This window comes from Dendrobates tinctorius, unplaced genomic scaffold (assembly GCF_039654945.1).
Source record: "Dendrobates tinctorius isolate UK_male_01 unplaced genomic scaffold, ASM3965494v1 ptg000143l, whole genome shotgun sequence".
In the NCBI taxonomy this organism is placed as follows: domain Eukaryota; kingdom Metazoa; phylum Chordata; class Amphibia; order Anura; family Dendrobatidae; genus Dendrobates; species Dendrobates tinctorius.
The window spans coordinates 35915536-35933184 of record NW_027361810.1 but is presented as its reverse complement, the minus strand read 5'-3'; the positions used below and the strand labels follow the sequence as shown (position 1 = coordinate 35933184).

General features: G+C 45.1%; 1 protein-coding gene across 6 annotated transcripts in view; it reads left to right on the top strand.

Moving 5' to 3' along the window:
• The window catches only part of COBLL1 (cordon-bleu WH2 repeat protein like 1), a 167286-nt gene that overhangs the window by 126690 nt on the left and 22947 nt on the right, over positions 1 to 17649 (top strand). For all 6 annotated transcript variants that reach the window (XM_073545757.1, XM_073545758.1, XM_073545760.1 and 3 more), the window contains 4 exons: positions 1986 to 2225; positions 10822 to 10990; positions 13396 to 13464; positions 16176 to 16446. In XM_073545757.1, the coding sequence (XP_073401858.1) occupies positions 1986 to 2225; positions 10822 to 10990; positions 13396 to 13464; positions 16176 to 16446 (749 nt within the window). The remainder of the gene's footprint in view (positions 1 to 1985; positions 2226 to 10821; positions 10991 to 13395; positions 13465 to 16175; positions 16447 to 17649) is intronic.

The following is a 17649-nucleotide window of genomic DNA, read 5'->3' as shown; positions in this document are numbered from 1 at the left end:
GAAAGCATGGATCCATCCTGCCTTGTATCAACGGTTCAGGCTGGTGGTGGTGGTGTCATGGTGTGGGGAATTTTTTCTGGGCACTCTTTGGGCCCCTTGGTACCAATTGAGCATCGTTGCAACGCCACAGCCTACCTGAGTATTGTTGCTGACCATGTCCATCCCTTTATGACCACAATGTACCCAACATCTGATGGCTACTTTCAGCAGGATAATGCGCCATGTCATAAAGCTCGAATCATCTCAGATTGGTTTCTTGAACATGACAATGAGTTCACTGTACTCAAATGGCCTCCTCAGTCACCAGATCTCAATCCAATAGAGCATCTTTGGGATGTGGTGGAACGGGAGATTCGCATCAGGGATGTGCAGCCGACAAATCTGCGCCAACTGTGTGATGCCATCATGTCAATATGGTCCAAAATCTCTGAGGAATGCTTCCAGCACCTTGTTGAATCTCTGCCACGAAGAATTGAGGCAGTTCTGAAGGCAAAAGGGGGTCCAACCCGTTACTAGCATGGTGTACCTAATAAAGTGGCCAGTGAGTGTATATACACATTTTATTTTACACATTTTATAGATATACACATTTTATTTATATATATATATATATATATATATATATATATATATATATATATATATATATATATATATATATATATATAAATGTGTGTGTGTATATATAAATTTAATATTTTTTCCCATTTTTTTAAATAAAATATATATTTAAACAAACCTAAGAAAAATTAAAGAACAGCTTTTCACGTTTTAGTAAGATATAAACATAGTGTATTTTAAATTATTAGGGTAATTTCAGCCTCCTATCACTTGTTTCCTAGTACAATATTCTGCAATATTACCAGTTGATCTGTGGAAAGTTTTAAAGGGAAGTTGTAAGTAGGTTTTTGCTGCCTAATCTTAGAGCAGTATGATGTAGGGGCAGAGACCTTGATTCCAGTGATGTGTCACTTACTGGGCAATGTGCTATAGTGTCAATACAATCAGTGTTTTATCGCCAAGCGATTATCACTACAGGACTAGGTCTCACGTGCAGGTCAGTCCAGGTAATTGGTGTAACCCTGCCCCCACAATTGACTGGTAGCTTGCTGAGAGTGCGTTGAGGCAAGAGCCAATCAGTGGTGTGGGCGGGGTTACACGGAGCTCAGCATTTTGAGAACTGCTAAATCTCCAGCAGAGAAAACTGTGATTCTATCAAAACTGCAACAGTCAGCCCAGTAAGTGATGCATCACTGGAGTCAGGGTCTCTGCAGCTACATCATGTTGCTCTCGAATTACATAGCAAAAAAATTTTCTTTAACAGCAGACATGGAGGGTCTTCATTAGGCCCCAGGCTGCTATGACGAACCAGGGGCAACCCAAAATTTTGGGAAGCAGTGGGATGACAGAGGGGCCCCCTCTCTGTGTACTAGTTCTGGAATAAAGTATCTAAAGGGTTTGTCTGGACCGGAGCTAACTACCTGCATCAGTTGGGATCTGGATCAGCAGGGCTTATAGAGGGCTTTTCCTCTTAATTGATGTTTTTTTTGGAAATCCTTGTTTCTTTACATGAGGTGACAATTCTAGAGTATTTTTCTTTTGGATTTTTGGGTTGTGCCTTTTCCTCTGTTATCCCTCCTGGACATGTAAGAATAAATGAACATTACCAATATTTATAGAATCAGATTCGGTAGCGACATCCTATCGGTGGTACTTAGATGGGGAAGGGTAACAATTGTCACTTCACTAATGTATTTTCTGAAGGAATAACAGAGGAATAGAACAAAACAAGCTGTGTGGAAAAGGTGCTAAAACCAGAAGACCTTCTTGCAAACGAAATGACCTTTCATTTTCTTGTCAGGATGTATTTTGTCTGTATTTCGACAGAACTGACTTCTTGGCGTTGCTTGTTCTATGCTCCATTGTTACTAAATCCTGCTATTTCCATTGTTTTTTGTTTTCCCTTTTTCCTGTATGTGGTGCAGACCTCTAGCGCCCCCTCCACACCGCTGCTCAATAAGCCAAGGGCGCAACATATGATGAGAGCGAATACAGTCACCAAGTCTTATGATTCCAGCACCATGCCTTCTGATGTACCAAAGAAGCGGAGGGCCCCGCTGCCGCCCATGTACCCGCCTCAGAACGGCTCCAGCGACATACCCCGGGGCCAGATCCGAACCTCATCCTGTGTTGTAAAATCTGTCAGCACCGATTATTCAGAAAAGGTATGTCGTTCCTATATATTTACTTAAAGAAAAAACAAGAAAACTACCGGTAAATAAATGAACAAGTCATTGATTCATAAAAGTAAAGGCAAAAATAAATATATATCTAATATATACTTACCTGGTAATGTCTTCACATCCTGTTCCATCCAGATGTGTCCGGAGCCCAGAATTCCAAGCGGCCGAAGTTCACCGACCGCCATATTGGGACGCCCAAGTGATGGGTGTCTCAATAGGGAAACTGCTCTTGATACCAGCCTCTTGCGCGGTATCACCAGCGGAACACCGTCGCACCACACACACACACACACACACACACACACACACACACACTCTGTATACGCCGTACGCACAGCACACACACTCTGTATGGGTACCACCATCGGAACACCGTTGCGAACACGCTGCCGCCGGGGTCAGCCGAATGATTCGCTGACTGCCGCCATCTTTGTACAGGAGGAGCGCAGTTTTAATGTGAAGGGAAGACAGCAGATGGGGGAGAGAGACAGAGCACGGGGGGAGACAGCTCAAACAGGACAGCACATGAGGGGAGAACACAGCACAGGACGGAGAGAGACAGCAGACAAGGGGGATAGCACATGGGGTAGATAGGTCAAAGAAGAGAGCACTGACGTTTTTATGTGTTGCAAAATATAACAAATATCAAAATATAAAAACAAATATAAGTCCAATAAATATGTATATTTTTCTAAGTATATATAATAAAATTATATATACAGCTCTGGCAAAACATTAAGAGACCACCACATGAATGTAATGATGATGGATAGTCACAAGCCATCAAACAAAGAAGAACTACTTAAATTTTTGCGCCAGAAGCAGTGCGAAAGACTGGTGGAAAGCATGCCAAGACGCATGAAAGCTGTGATTACAAATCATGGATATTCCACAAAGTATTGATTTCTGAACTCTCCCTGAGTTAAAACATTAGTATTAGTATTGTTTCTAAATGATTATGAACTTGTTTTATTTGCATTATTTGAGGTCTTAAACCACTTTTTTTCTCCTTCGCCTCATTGGGGGACACAGGTACTGTGGGGTGTATGCTACCGCCATCTGGAGGCTGACACTAGGCAAACAACACAAGGTTAGCTCCTCCCCCGCCGTATACACCCTCACCCTGAATGCGGGCGGAAACCAGTTTTTTGCTTAGTGTCTATGGAGGCACACGTCTGGTCTTTTTCTCCAGACTTTTTTTCCATGAAGATTAGACGGGCAACGGATCCTATTGAAAGGGTCCGAATTCCCCAAACCATCAACGGCCAAGCACGTGTGAGTATCCCTCCACGTATCCTCTCCTGCGACGTGGAACATGATGCCGGACCTAGCCCTGACCACCCCTAGGTATGGAACCATGTGGCTGTACAGACTGTCCGAGCGGCCCCCACTGCTCCACCAACGCTAGATGGAGGTGCTGCAAGGCGGCGGACGGTCCTTCTCCTCGGCCTCGGAAGCTGGATGGAATGAGGGTGCCTGCACGTCCGGGATCCCCCCACCACCCCCGCCTCCCCGATGATTTGCATACCTGCTGGCGATGAAGGTACAGGGCGTGGGTGGGCTTGGGTCCGGCTAGGCCGTGCGTGGGGCTCCTGGGCAGCAGGGGAGATGCGGCGCTGCAGGCAAAAATAGGCTCTCCTTCCCCGTTCCTCTCCTCCTGTGACGCTAGATTAGCACAGGAGCATCGCCACCACCTCCCGCGGGCGGGTGGTAAAAATCTAGCCCGCGGCTTCGGCCGGAGCTAGGCCGGGGCGGAAGTTCCGCCCTCGGCTATGCAGCGTCACTTCCGGGGCCCGCCCCTGGAAGCCTGTCCCACAGAGAAGCACAGAGACGCAGGTGCGGTGAGTGCAACCAAGTCTGCGGGAGCTCGCTAGGATGCAAGGGGTGCCCCCCCTCTCTATATAAAAAAAAAAAAAAAAGAAAGAGAAAAAAAAAAAAGCAGCAAAGTGCCTGGCAGAGGCAATATGGCCGGGAAAGGAAAGATGCACACTTTCCTCTACACTGCATGCATCTCCTGTAAGGCTGCGTTTCCGCATGCGCAGAGCAACAAATTGTGCGAGGCCTGCGATTCCGAACGCGCACAGGAGCCCCCCCCCCCCCGGCAGCTGAGTCCAGGGAACAAAATCCTCCGGAATGGGCCCTATCATCCCGAATGGAGGCAAGGATAGTGCCTCGCTTATCTGGGTGGGGTCCTCCACCTCACAAGAGCCTTCGGCCTGCAGGGGCCGCTCTCATTCCAGGCAGGTGCGAAGGAAGCGGACCCACACGAGGTCTCCCGGTCTATCCGGTCCTTCGGAATCTGGCAGTCCAGCATCTCGCTCTCCCTCACCAATGGTCGGGAGTAGGCAAAGTTCAGATGGTGACTCAGACGGGCCACTGGACCATGATACCCCAGGGAGTCGAGAGACAGTGGACAGCCTCATTGAAGCTGTCAATCAGACCCTGGGGGTAGAAGATGAGGTTACTTTGGCTTCGAGCCATAAAGTAGCCTTTAAACGGGCCAGGCGACCCCACAGAGTGTTTGGTACTCACCCGGAATTTGAGGATATAGTGCAGCGGCACAGAGAACGCCCAGATAGGTGTTTTTCGGGCCAAAAGACCATAGAGGCAAGATATCCATTTGCCCCGGAACTCCGTACAGGATGGACGGAATCACCAGTGGTGGATCCGCCAGTGTCACGCCTGGCCTCGAAGTCTCTGTCGGTACCGAGTGGCTCATCCTTTAAGGACCCCACTGATAGACTCATAGATAGCCTGGCTCGATCAGTTTTTGAGGCATCAGGGTCAGCGCTTGGTCCCTTGTTTGCGGCAACGTGGGTAGCCAAGGCCATGATGTCATGGTCAGAATCATTGAATAGGACCTTGCAGGATAGAGACCTGCCTGTGGAGGTGTCAGAGGTCGCAAGTCAGATTGCGATGGCTGGAGACTACTTGATTGATGCGGCCAATTGTGCGGCATCTGCAGCCGCTAACGCGGTAGCCATTAGGAGAGCCCTTTGGGTAAGAACTTGGCGAGCTGATTCTGTCTCCAAGAAGTTTTTGACTTTCTTGCCCTATCAGGGAGGCCGCCTGTTCGGGGAGAAGTTGGATCAGCTCATCTCTGACGCGACAGGGGGGAAAAAGCAGCTTCCTCCCGCAGCAGAAAGTTAAGCAGCTTTTTTGCCAGGTCCCAGCACGGTTCTGGGCCTTTCGCAAAAACGGGTGGACAGCGACCACCAGTCGGGCCGGCCCAAATTGCTCCAACCAGGATAGGGAGCGACAGGTCTCATATAGACCCAATCCATTGGGGAGGATGCGCTCGCGCCAGCTCAGGTCAAGAGGAACCAGGCCGCGGAAGTCCTCAGCCAAATGACTCACAGCACGTTGTAGGCGACATCAGCAGGGTAGGCGGCCGCCTGCTTTTCTTTCGCCATGTCTGGGTCGACGTACCACACGACTCATGGGTGGCGGAACTGGTGTCTTCGGGATACAAGATAGATTTTATCAAGTACCCCCAAGATGTTTTTTTTCGGTCCCGACTTCCCAGGGTGAAGTCTCAGGCAAAGGCGTTGCTGGGGGCCATCGATTCACTCCAGTACAACGGGGTCATAGTTCCCGTACCAGAGCACGAGAGAGCTCAGGGTTTTTATTCCAATCTGTTCGCAGTCCCCAAAAAGGACGGGACGGTCAGGCCTGTTTTGGACCTGAAGCTCCTGAACAAATTCATCAGGGTCAAACACTTCAGGATGGAATCTCTCCGTTCAGTTATTTCGGCCATGGTGCAGGGAGAATACTTGGCCTCTGTCGACATCCAGGACGCCTACCTGCACGTCCGCATTTTTCCACCACATTGAAGGTTCCTTCGATTCGTCATCAATGACCGTCACTTCTAGTTTGCAGCGCTGCCTCTTGGGCTAGCCACCGCCCCCAGAGTGTTCACAAAGGTAATGGCAGTCGTGATGGCCGTCTTACACTCTCGGGGCACAGTCGTCTTGCCCTACTTAGACGACCTCTTGGTAAAGGGCCCCTCATTTCGGGCATGCCAGGAGAATGTCGGCATTACGCTGGATATGCTCTCCCGCTTAGGGTGGTTGTCAACTGGGAAAAGTCATCCCTTGTGCCAGTCCAGAGGATCTCCTTTCTAGGAATGATCTTCGATACCTACCGAGGGTCGGTGATTCTCCCACAAGACAAAGCCCTAGCGCTCCAGCAATGAGTCCAGAAGCTCCGGCAGCCTGTCCCTCACACCATTCGTTTTGGAATGAGGATACTGGGGAAGATGGTGGCAGCAATGGAAGCAATTCCGTTTTCCCAGTTTCATCTTCGCCCACTACAGCATGCCCTCTTGGCAGCTTGGGACAGGAACCCGTTTTTGCTCGTTTAGCAGTGCCGGCTGTCCCTTCAAGTCAGGCAGTCACTGGAGTGGTGGACTATCAGATACTCCCTTCTTCAAGGGAAACCTTTTCCCTCAGAGCACTGGCTAATGGTCACGACCGATGCCAGCCTCCTGGGCTGGGGAGCAGTTTTTCGCCATCACACGGCTCAGGGCCAATGGTCCCAACAGGAGGCACGCCTCCCGATCAACCTGTTGGAAATACGAGCGGTCCGGCGGGCGCTACAGCATTTTCATCACCTAGCAGGACGGCCCATTTGGATTCAGTCAGACACGCCACGGCGGTGGCTTATGTAAACCATCAAGGGGGCACGCGCAGCAGGGCAACCATGCGCGAGAATGAACGCAAAGGTACCCGTGTACGTCGCTCGGCCACGGGACCAGCGAGCGATTCGAGGTGGATGTGTTGGTTCTACCATGGAACCAGTTTCGCCTTCCATACTTGTTTCCACCGTTGCCATTACTTCCAAGGGTCATCAGGAAGATCAAAACATAAGGGGTTCCAGCGATTCTGCTAGCACCAGACGGGCCCCGGCGGGCGTGGTACGCAAATCTGGTGCAGCTGCTCACTGACGTCCCATGGCGACTGCCAGAGCGTCCAGATCTACTATCCCAGGGCCCGATCTTCCACCCGAACTCAGGGGCCCTGTGTTTGACGGCATGGCTGTCAAATCTTGGATTCTGACCCAGGCTGGGTTCGAGCATGGAGTGGTCGCTACAATGTTTAGCGCCAGGAAGTCTACCTCAGCAAGAATCTACCATCAAACCTGGAAGATTTTCTTCGCTTGGTGCCGAGAGCAGGGGTTTTCGCCCCTAACATTCTCTATTCCCAACATCTTGGCCTTTCTCCAATCAGGCCTAGATGTGGGACTGTCCCCGAGCTCCCTCAGGAGACAGATTTCGGCGTTGTCCGTTCTTTTCCAGCGGAAGATTGCTACTAATATGCAGGTGAAGACTTTCATTCAGGGAGTCTCTCTCATTTAGTTCCTCCCTATAATGCGCCAGTGGACACCTGGGAACTCAACCTGGTCCTGAGTGTCCTGCAAGAAGCTCCTTTTGAGCCGCTACAGGATATATCTTTATCATTCCTCTCCTTGGAAGGTGGTGTTTTTGGTGGCCATTACCTCCGTGAGGCGAGTGTCGGAGTTGACGGCTCTGTCTTGCCGAGCACCTTTTCTCGCTTTCCTCAAGGATACGGTGGTGCTTAGACCGGCTCCCCCCCTTTCTTCCGAAGGTCCTCTTTCCACATTAATGAGGATATTGTCTTGCCCTCGTTCTGTCCGGCACCGGTGCATCGCGTGGAGAAAGCTCCCTTAGACCTGGTGAGAGCACTCAGGAGGTACGTGTCACGGACGGCACCTTTTCACCAGACGGATACGCTGTTCGTGCTCCCTGAGGGGCGCAGGAGGGGACTCGCGGCCTCTAAAGCAACCATAGCCAGACTGATCCGTTTAACTATTCAGGAGGCCTATCGCAACAGAGGTGCACCAGTTCCATCAGGGATCAAAGCGCACTCTACTCGGGCAATGGGCACCTCTTGGGCTCTGTCTTGCCGAGCACCTTTTCTCGCTTTCCACAAGGATACGGTGGTGCTTAGACCGGCTCCCCCCCTTTCTTCCGAAGGTCCTCTTTCCACATCAATGAGGATATTGTCTTGCCCTCGTTCTGTCCGGCACCGGTGCATCGCGTGGAGAAAGCTCCCTTAGACCTGGTGAGAGCACTCAGGAGATACGTGTCACGGACGGCACCTTTTCGCCAGACGGATACGCTGTTCGTGCTCCCTGAGGGGCGCAGGAGGGGACTCGCGGCCTCTAAAGCAACCATAGCCAGACTGATCCGTTTAACTATTCAGGAGGCCTATCGCAACAGAGGTGCACCAGTTCCATCAGGGATCAAAGCGCACTCTACTCGGGCAATGGGCACCTCTTGGGAGCTTCAGCACCAGGCTTCGGCGGAACAGGTATGCAAGGCAGCGACCTGGTCCAGCCTGCATACGTTTACTAATCATTATAGTATCCATACTCTGGCTTCGGCGGATGCGAGCCTGGGTAGAAGGATTCTCCAAGCAGCGGTGGCGCACCTTTAAACAAGAGGTGCATGTAGCTTGGATCGGTGAGTCAATCTCCCACCCAGGTACTGCTTTAGGACGTCCCACAGTATCTGTGTCCCCCAATGAGGCGAAGTAGAAACATGGATTTTTGTGATAACTCACCGTAAAATCCTTTTCTGCGAGACGCTCATTGGGGGACACAGCACCCACCCTATTAGCCAAGTTGGCTCTCGTTTTGTTTAATTTAAATACGCATTTATTTATGTGATATAAGGGTGGTCCAAGTTCTCTGGACATGTTGTACTTGTATTAAGGCTGATTTTGTTGTCCACCTACTGCTTTGGCACCAAACTGATTTCCGCCCACAATAGGGGCGAGGGTGTATACGGTGGAGGAGGAGCTAACCTCTTTTTTTCACTTAGTGTCAGCCTCATAGCGGCAGAAGCATACACCCACGGTATCTGTGTCCCCCAATGAGCGTCTCGGAGAAAAGGATTTTACAGTGAGTTATCACAAAAATCCATGTTTTCCAAAAAGCTGAATTAAACCTTATTCAGGTGCTTTTTTTTTTTGCATATAAGAAAAAAGACTGTTTTTCATCAGCGGGCAGGATCTCATTTTTATCCGGTTTTGGTCTGTGCATATTTCTACCCTTGTTGCAGCATCCGTTTTTTTTTCACTTATGAAAAAAAAAAAATTCCAAGCATCTCCTACCCAGTAAATATTAACAAAAAAAAAAAAACTTGGATAACGCACAGATGGCATTTGTTTGTTGTCTCTGTTTTTGACACTCATTAACTAGAATAAGTCGATTGATCCACAAATTAGATTTAAAAAAATGATGTCTGTTTTTTTTCTTTAGGGACAGATTTTAAAGCTAAAAAAACCCAGGTTTTTGAAAATTAATGTTTAAACTGTATTTAGTGATAAAATCGTTGATGTGTGGTTTGTTTGGCTATTTTCTTGCTGAAGGGGGCAAGATTACCTTTCAAATGGTGTATCGTGTGTGTGTGGGTGCAGTATGAACGGGGATACAAAGGAATCAACGAAAAACAGTGTTTAGAAATAATAGAATAGACTATCACTTAATTAAATTGTACTTGTCCTCTCAACAGCCTGTAAAGCAGCATTGTCTGGCTGCCCTTGTCCCCCACAAGTTAGAACTGCTTTTGATTTGCATATCCAAGAACCGTGCTGATTTCCATGGTGTGATGATTTTTCAGTGAAGAGATCTCCATCAGCATTCTACCAGCATTATAAGTGCTGGAACTTCCCTTTCTTCATGTCCCAGCATTGTGTTAACCATTGTGTATCTCTTGCATGCCCTGATTTCTTTTTTTTTTTTAAGATCCTAGGGAAGGGGGTAAGATAATAACATAGCGTAATTTTTAAGTCAAGTTTGCAGATTGTCTTATTCGCATTCCGTATCACATGAGATGAGATTGTCTGAACGTAGAAGAATTGTTTTGTTAGTACAACTAATATGAATGACCTGAGACATTCACTTTAAGTAAAGGGTAACTTCATTAATTTGTTACTTTTAGTTTATCACAAATGTCTTTTTAAAGGGAATGTGTCTTAAGAAAATTTACCTATTGTTTAGATCAGGTTTTTGTGTTCTTAAATTTATTTTTTACAACATTTGGAGATATTTATACATATAAATTTTAGAACCTATGTACATGTACATTAGCAGCAGTGGTCAGATACCTAGCTTTAATATTGAAGCATCTAATAAGCGTGGTGCAAAAGTGATAGTGAAGGAAGGGAGAGCAAGGTCGGATGTGACAGCAACTGTTGTGGTTAATGGATCCTTTATCAGCTGTGAATAGGTGTTATGTCATTGTAATCATGTCTGTGATAAGGAGACTGCTGAAAACTCTTTGTTAAAGGACAGGAAACCTGAGTCTAAAAAAAAAAAAAGGTAAACTTGCAATTAACCACTATTTTAAAGATTGTGATTAAGGAAAAAACTGTTCGTTTTTTTTGTGTCTTTTTTAAATACAATGTACAAACCTGATGTAAACAATAGGTAATTTTATGACTACACTTTAAAGACAATACAAGACTTGGAGCCTCCGTCCATATTACATGTAATGGGACAATCCAAGTGATAAGATGCAGCATCTAACCCTATTGGTTTCCTTTCCTTCCAGGCATTGGGTAGATTTGACAGGTCTAGAACTGGATCTTTTCAGCACAGCGGAACGACATCCTCATCATCATCCTTTAATTCCTCCCTGAGGAGGACAAAGAGGAAAGCCCCGCCTCCGCCATCACCACCTGCAGTAACGCCGTCAGACATCAGTGATGAACACCGTATGGGTAATCTTCATAGTTTGGGGTCCCACTTGACACTTTTTTTTAAAAATAACACAAAACGAAGTCCCCACTTACTAAAGCTGATGTGCCCACCTTACCTCTACTAACTCATTGCAGCCTATAATCCCGAATGCAGTTCACATGATGACCACTAGGTGGTCACCTATAGGCACATATAGCATAAACATCCCCCAACAATTTTTCTCTCTCTCTCTCTCTCTCTCTCTCTCTCTCTCTCTGTGTGTATATAGTGGTGATTTTGCGACACTCCTCTTTGGATATGTGTCAGCAACCTGTTCGCCTTCTGTGTCTAGCCGATTGGTTGGTTGTACAATATTCTGTTCTCAGTGGAAACCTTCCGTAATGCTTTATACAGAAGCTCGGTGTGATCAGATGGGCTGCCGAATATAGGCACAAGTCCAGCATGGAGTTATTTTCTGGAGGGTTGATCTCTTGGGCTTGTGATTATACTCGTATCCATCACAGTGGCCTCTGCTTACTACCTGTTGCCTTACAGCCCTATACTTAATTTTCTTCTGGTTCTTTTGGATTCCTCCTATCCTCCAAAATCCTACATACAAGTGAATTGAGTTCCTATGCACTTGGCCCCAATTTGTTTGAGGATATATCAAGCACGCAGGGCTTAAAGCATAAGGGGGATATGGTGTCACAACTCTGTTGTTGGAATACCCAGGGACTCCTTCCTTGTACCTATCGCTAGGGGTGCCCTATCTATTGCTGCCCCCTGGTTTACACCAGGGAGAATAGGGAGGTAAACCAAATAGGAGAGGGTGAGGATTTACACCCAGCCGAAACACCAAGCAACAATCGCAGATCAACACTCCAAACGCCTCTACCAACAACGAACTGACTCCACTCCACACCAGGCAGTATAAGACTAACATTGGCAATCCAGATTGCCAAAGGCGAGTGTGTGTGTGTGTGTGTGTGTGTGTGTATATATAGTAACATAGTTATTAAGGTTGAAGGGAGACTTTAAGTCCATCTAGTTCCACCCATATCCTATCCTAACCTGCCCTAACATGTTGATCCAGAGGAAGGCAAAAAAAAAACCCATGTGGCAAACAGTAAGCTTCACATTGGGGAAAAACATTCCTTCCCGACTCCACATACGGCAATCAGACTAGCTCCCTGGATCAACGCAATATAAAGGAAACTAGTGTATATACCCTGTAATATTATACTTTTCAAGAAAGGCATCCAGTCCCTTCTTAAATTTTAGTAGGGAATCACTCATTACAACATCATATGGCAGAGAGTTCCATAGTCTCACGGCTCTTACAGTAAAGAATCCGCGTCTGTGAGTATGCTTAAACCTTCTTTCCTCCAGACGTAGAGGATGCCCCCTTGTCCCCGTCACAGGTCTAAGAGTAAAAAGATCATTAGAAAGGTCTTTGTACTGTCCCCGCATATATTTATACATTGTAATAAGATCACCCCTAAGCCTTCGATTCTCCAAACTAAATAACCCCAAGTGTAATAACCTGTCTTGGTATTGCAGACCCCCTAGTTCCCTAATAACCTTGGTCGCTCTTCTCTGCACCCGCTCCAGTTATTATTATTATTATGCATTTATATAGCGCCATTTATTCCATGGCGCTTTACATGTGAAAAGGGGAAATATAGACGAGTATATTTAACATGTGGAAGACAAGGGACACACAAGCACATAAGGAGAGAGGACCCTGCCTGCGAGGGCTCACAGTCTACAGGGATGGGTGAGGATACAGTAGGAGAGGGTAGAGCAGGTTGTGCGGTGGTTCAGTAGACCGAGGATCATTGCAGGCTGTAGGCTTGTCGGAACAGGTGGGTCTTCAGGTTCTTCTTGAAAGTTTCAAGAAGTTCAGCTATGTCTTTCTTATACACCGGAGACCAGAACTGTACGCAGTATTCTAAGTGTGGTCGCGCTAGTGACTTATATAGAGGTAAAATTATGTTTTATATACAGTATATATAATTATTAAAGAAGAAACCAAAACAGGCAGAGATGCTTACCTGTATAGACAGGCCTCAATACAAATGCACTAACAGGGGGCAGCGGACCCAAGTAAAATGGCAGCTGCACAGGTGCAATAATATAGTACTGTATGTGTATATATAATATATTTAGAGAGGTGTGGTCAACACTGAACAGCTGAGATCATCCAAGCAGGAAGCCTCTGAGACTCCAAACTGAACAGATTAACCCCTGCACTGCTAACAGAAACCTGCACCTTCTAATCAGTGCAGGACAGTGTGAAATCAGAAGCTGCGGTCGTCTGGCCCCTCTCTATCGCGGTAAACCTGAGCGAATGATGCTTCTTCAGACCTCTGCAGTTCATATTCAGGCATGTGCACTTATATAATAATCTATTTATTTCTAACAGGGTCATTTCTGTTCCCAACAGGATTTTCAGAAGAAATAAACCACAAGAGCGTTTCTGATGATGATCATAATCTTCATGAGACATCCCCAGGTATATTTTTTTTTTTTTTTTTTTTTGCACTTGTTTAAATAGGTTTTCTTATTTTAGGACCCTGAGCTACTTCAACGCTAGATGGAAATGCCTGCTGGCATAAATGTTACCTAGGGATTTTGAAGCAATTCCACAGAAAATCTGCATGTGTAGATGTGTGCCTAAGATTACCCGAAATATATCAACAATTTGTACCTTTCTTATTGATGATGTGATGTTACCAGCAGTTACCATGAGACTTGCAATGCGATCTCCTAACCACCAGGGGGAGCATTAATAGAAGAGCAGCAAAGGTCTATTAGTTTTAATTAGTTTTTTTTGCTTCAAGTTAAGGCACAATATATGAACAGATTTTTTGAGTTTGTTTTTCCTTTAAAACTAAACAAACCTATAACCTGATTTCTATGCTGAAACGTTCTTTATGGGTAATACAGCATCATTGTTTTAGCCCTTTGATAGTTCACACAGAGCTCTAGTGACACCTGCTGGAGTCTATGGGAAATGCAGTCACATATTTTCAGTAGGAAAGCACACTATGTTGAATAGTTTTAGGATCAGGTTGGGTGCAGACAGGCAAGTTTATTTATTTTATTTATTTAAGCCTAGAGCGCATACGATATATATATATTTATTGTATTCGCTAAGAAAAACTCATTAGAAACTGCACTGTCTTACTACTTTTGCATAAGGGCAAAAAAGTATAAACAATTAAAAGAAAAACTTTTATACAAGAGGTTCAGTTGCCATTATGCGGAACCGTGGAATAAAATATTATGCTATTTGTCTTACATAGTACATGCTGTACAAGCAACCCTCCAAAAATTGTGGAATTGCTGTTTTTCAATACATTGCATGCATCCCAAAACGGTGTCTTTAAAAAAAAACAAACAAAAAAAAAAAAACAATAAGATAAAAATACAACTTGGCCTGCAAAAAATAAGCACAAAAAAAAAAACAAAACAACCCAAACAGCTACTTCTACAAAATGAAAATTGTGGCTAGGAAGCAGTCAAAGGGTCTTCTTGTCACTTATGCGCCTGAAACATATGCTTCAAGGACAATGTGGCGCGGTTCTAAAATTATTGATATATTTTTTTTTTTTTTTACAATCCAACAATCTGTATGGTCTTTGAAGAGCAAATAACCTTTTGGGTGATATTTTATATTTTCTGCCTTTTTAACTATGAAGCAAACAGCCATGGTCTCAGTCCCATATCATGGCCACATCATTGAATAAGGGCTGCAGAGCTGAGTAAAACATAGTTATTTTTTAATTTCTCTTCTCTTTTGCAGAGATATGAGCTTCTAAAGTGTAAGTTATAATTTAGGTTATAGTTTAACTAGTGGTTACCATAGATTTGTCTCTGGGGGCGTGTCCTTTTTTCTCCTGAAGGAGGTTGACCAATGATAAGAAATTTGGCGTCATACAGGGGAAAGGAACACACCCCCAAAAAAGCTTTGAACAGGTTTCCTCCTGTATGAGACATGTAATGACAGTCGGATCTCACAGCAGAGCTGGTGTGTGATTACAAAATCCTAGGGGCAGAGCGGAGAGGAGTATGATTGCTAACACTTTGTCAGCTTTTATCTCCTGATAGTCAGTGTGAGGGGGTTTAGCAGTACAGCAGAGCTGACAGTGATGCGAGAGGACAGCTAATTCAATCGTTTGTAATGATTTGAAGCTCAGCTCTGCTGTTCTGCCCCTCCCACCACTGGCTAGTGTAAGATGAAAGCTGAAAAAGTGTCAGTAATTAAGCTCTTCTCTGCTCTACTACAGGCACTTTTGTAATTCCACACAGCTCTGCAGTGATGACAGCAAAATGTCTGCCATTACATGTCTCTGCAAGACCAGCTGTGAGCAGCAAGTGATATATAGGTGGAAAAGTACACTCCTCCAAACATACTCAATCTGGTGAAAGGTCCTTTTTTTTTTTTTTTAGGTATCTTTTTCATTTTTTTTTTATCCTTGACAACTTAGCTTTTTGATGTTTTAGACAGATTTATGAAATTAGACTTTTTAAAATGTCACTTCTCTTTGGTTCAACTCACTCCAGTCAATGGCTGGAGTGAAGTTCTTGGTGGATTTTTATTTTGGCACAGATGAAGACTAACATGACATTTTTAAAGGATTATGTGAATTTTACTTTCAAAAAAGCCCCAAAAAGGTACGGTAATCCTAAAGGAAAAAATATTTTTTTTAAAAAAAATTTTATGCCAAAAATCAACTCATTGCACCAATTGGAACAAGCCTTTGAAAAATACTGCAACGAAGATAGGATGAAAAAGAAAAGTCAAATGATGAATTTGGGGCTTATGACCTCCACTGCATCTGTACTCCACTGTGCACTCTGGCCTCCCGCTCTCCTATCCTTGCCAGCGGTTTTGTACAGTCAAACCTGCTAACGGTTTCCCTTTAATTATGGTCGTTTGGTGACATTGGCTCATTAAAGCCTCTCCACATGGGCTAATATATATATTTAATTTTGTACATGGTTTCCATATAATTGTTGCATATAACTGTCCTGCATAGTAATGTCTTGTATCTCCCGGAATGATATTTGCAAAGTGGTGACCAAACTATAAATTGTGCCAAATTCTTATCTGTCCACCCAAAATTTGCATCGTTTTCACTATTGATACTAAAACATTCCTTCCTATAAATGAGTGAATGGCGGTTCCTTTTTTTTTTTTTTTTTTCCTATTGATTGCAGTGCATTTGATCTCGGCGCCAGAACTTCAAGAGATTGAGGAGAGGGAGGAATCGAACGTCTCTCTCAAGGAAGAAGCAGATTCCATCTCGAAGGAAAATGTCAGTGGTTCTGCCAAAGAAGAGATGAGTTTATCATCTACTGAAGAACATTCAGATGCCACGACTGCCTCTGTGGATAAGAGCGCGGCTTGTGACGCACACGATTCTTCTGTGCTTTCTGATGTAGAGGAGATTTCTAAGATTACACAGGACAATATCAGTGCCAATGCAACGTAAGCATATCCGAATCCATATCTTTTTTTTGCTATTTGCTGGGTCAAATCAAGCCAAATAGGGGCTAGCCAGATTATAGAAGGGTTTAAAAAAAAAAATGAAAAACATTATACTTATCCGGTCCCTTATCTATTGTGCCACAGCCCAGCTCCAATATGGTTGTGTTCCTTGGTCCACTTTGGACCTTTGTAGTCTCTGGTGCCCAACATGTGGCACTTCCGGGCCCCACAAAGTCGTGACTGGAGTGTGGCTGTGCAGCGGGACAGCCGAGGGCCTGGTAAATTTTTTTTTTTTTCTAAACTTATCCTTATTATGTGGCCTTTTGCACATTATATTTTGCATTAAATAAATTTGCTGAGAATTGAAATTCCTGGTTAAATTCAAGCAAATTTGCCAAATTAAAATTGTGGTAAATTTTCCCATCCTTAGGGCTCAGGCACACGAAGGTGATTTTTCTCTTCTGAGAAAACTGGTCCAAGTCGCATTACTATTTTTGGTCAGTGCCGTCAGATCTGATGGATGTATAACAATTTTGCAAAGGCACTGAGCTAGATAAAGGTCTTGCAGGAACTCTGCAGCAGCAAAATGGTAGACTGTGCAGAGACGAAACTGATCTGTGCAATCATGGCATTCATGGAAACCAATTTAGGGGTTCTCCAAAATACATCCACAAGTGTACAGCATGGGTACAACTGCCATATTATCAGTTAATATGGAGACTAGAAGATGGGGGGGTAGGGAGTGGGGAGCAGCTCTGTCGGGGTTGCCTCGTTCTCATTGTGGTGGGCGGTATTCTAGGTCTCGTTATTGGGCCCACCTGCTACGTGTTATTCCACGGTTACTTTTTGTGATGCCACAGGAGGAGGTTATCTATGGGCTGTCACAGAAGACTAGTAATGCTATAGTAGCCAATTTAGGTTGTAAATGAATGGACTTATTACTTCTGAGAAACGTCAAAAGTGGAAACTCATGGGTGGGTATCCTCTACCTTTTTGACTTTAATATTAAGCCTTTTAGGTCAAACCCCCAAATAACTCCATGCACCCCTGAATCATGAGAAGTGCACCCGTATTGTTATTAATGTCTTCATGCATGGATCCAAAACCAAGACTTCCAGAGGACAACTCCTCAGGCCCAGCGCCTCCCTGCCCTGGAGGGTTCCCATGTGGGAAAATACAACACTGTCGTAAACTGCAATAATT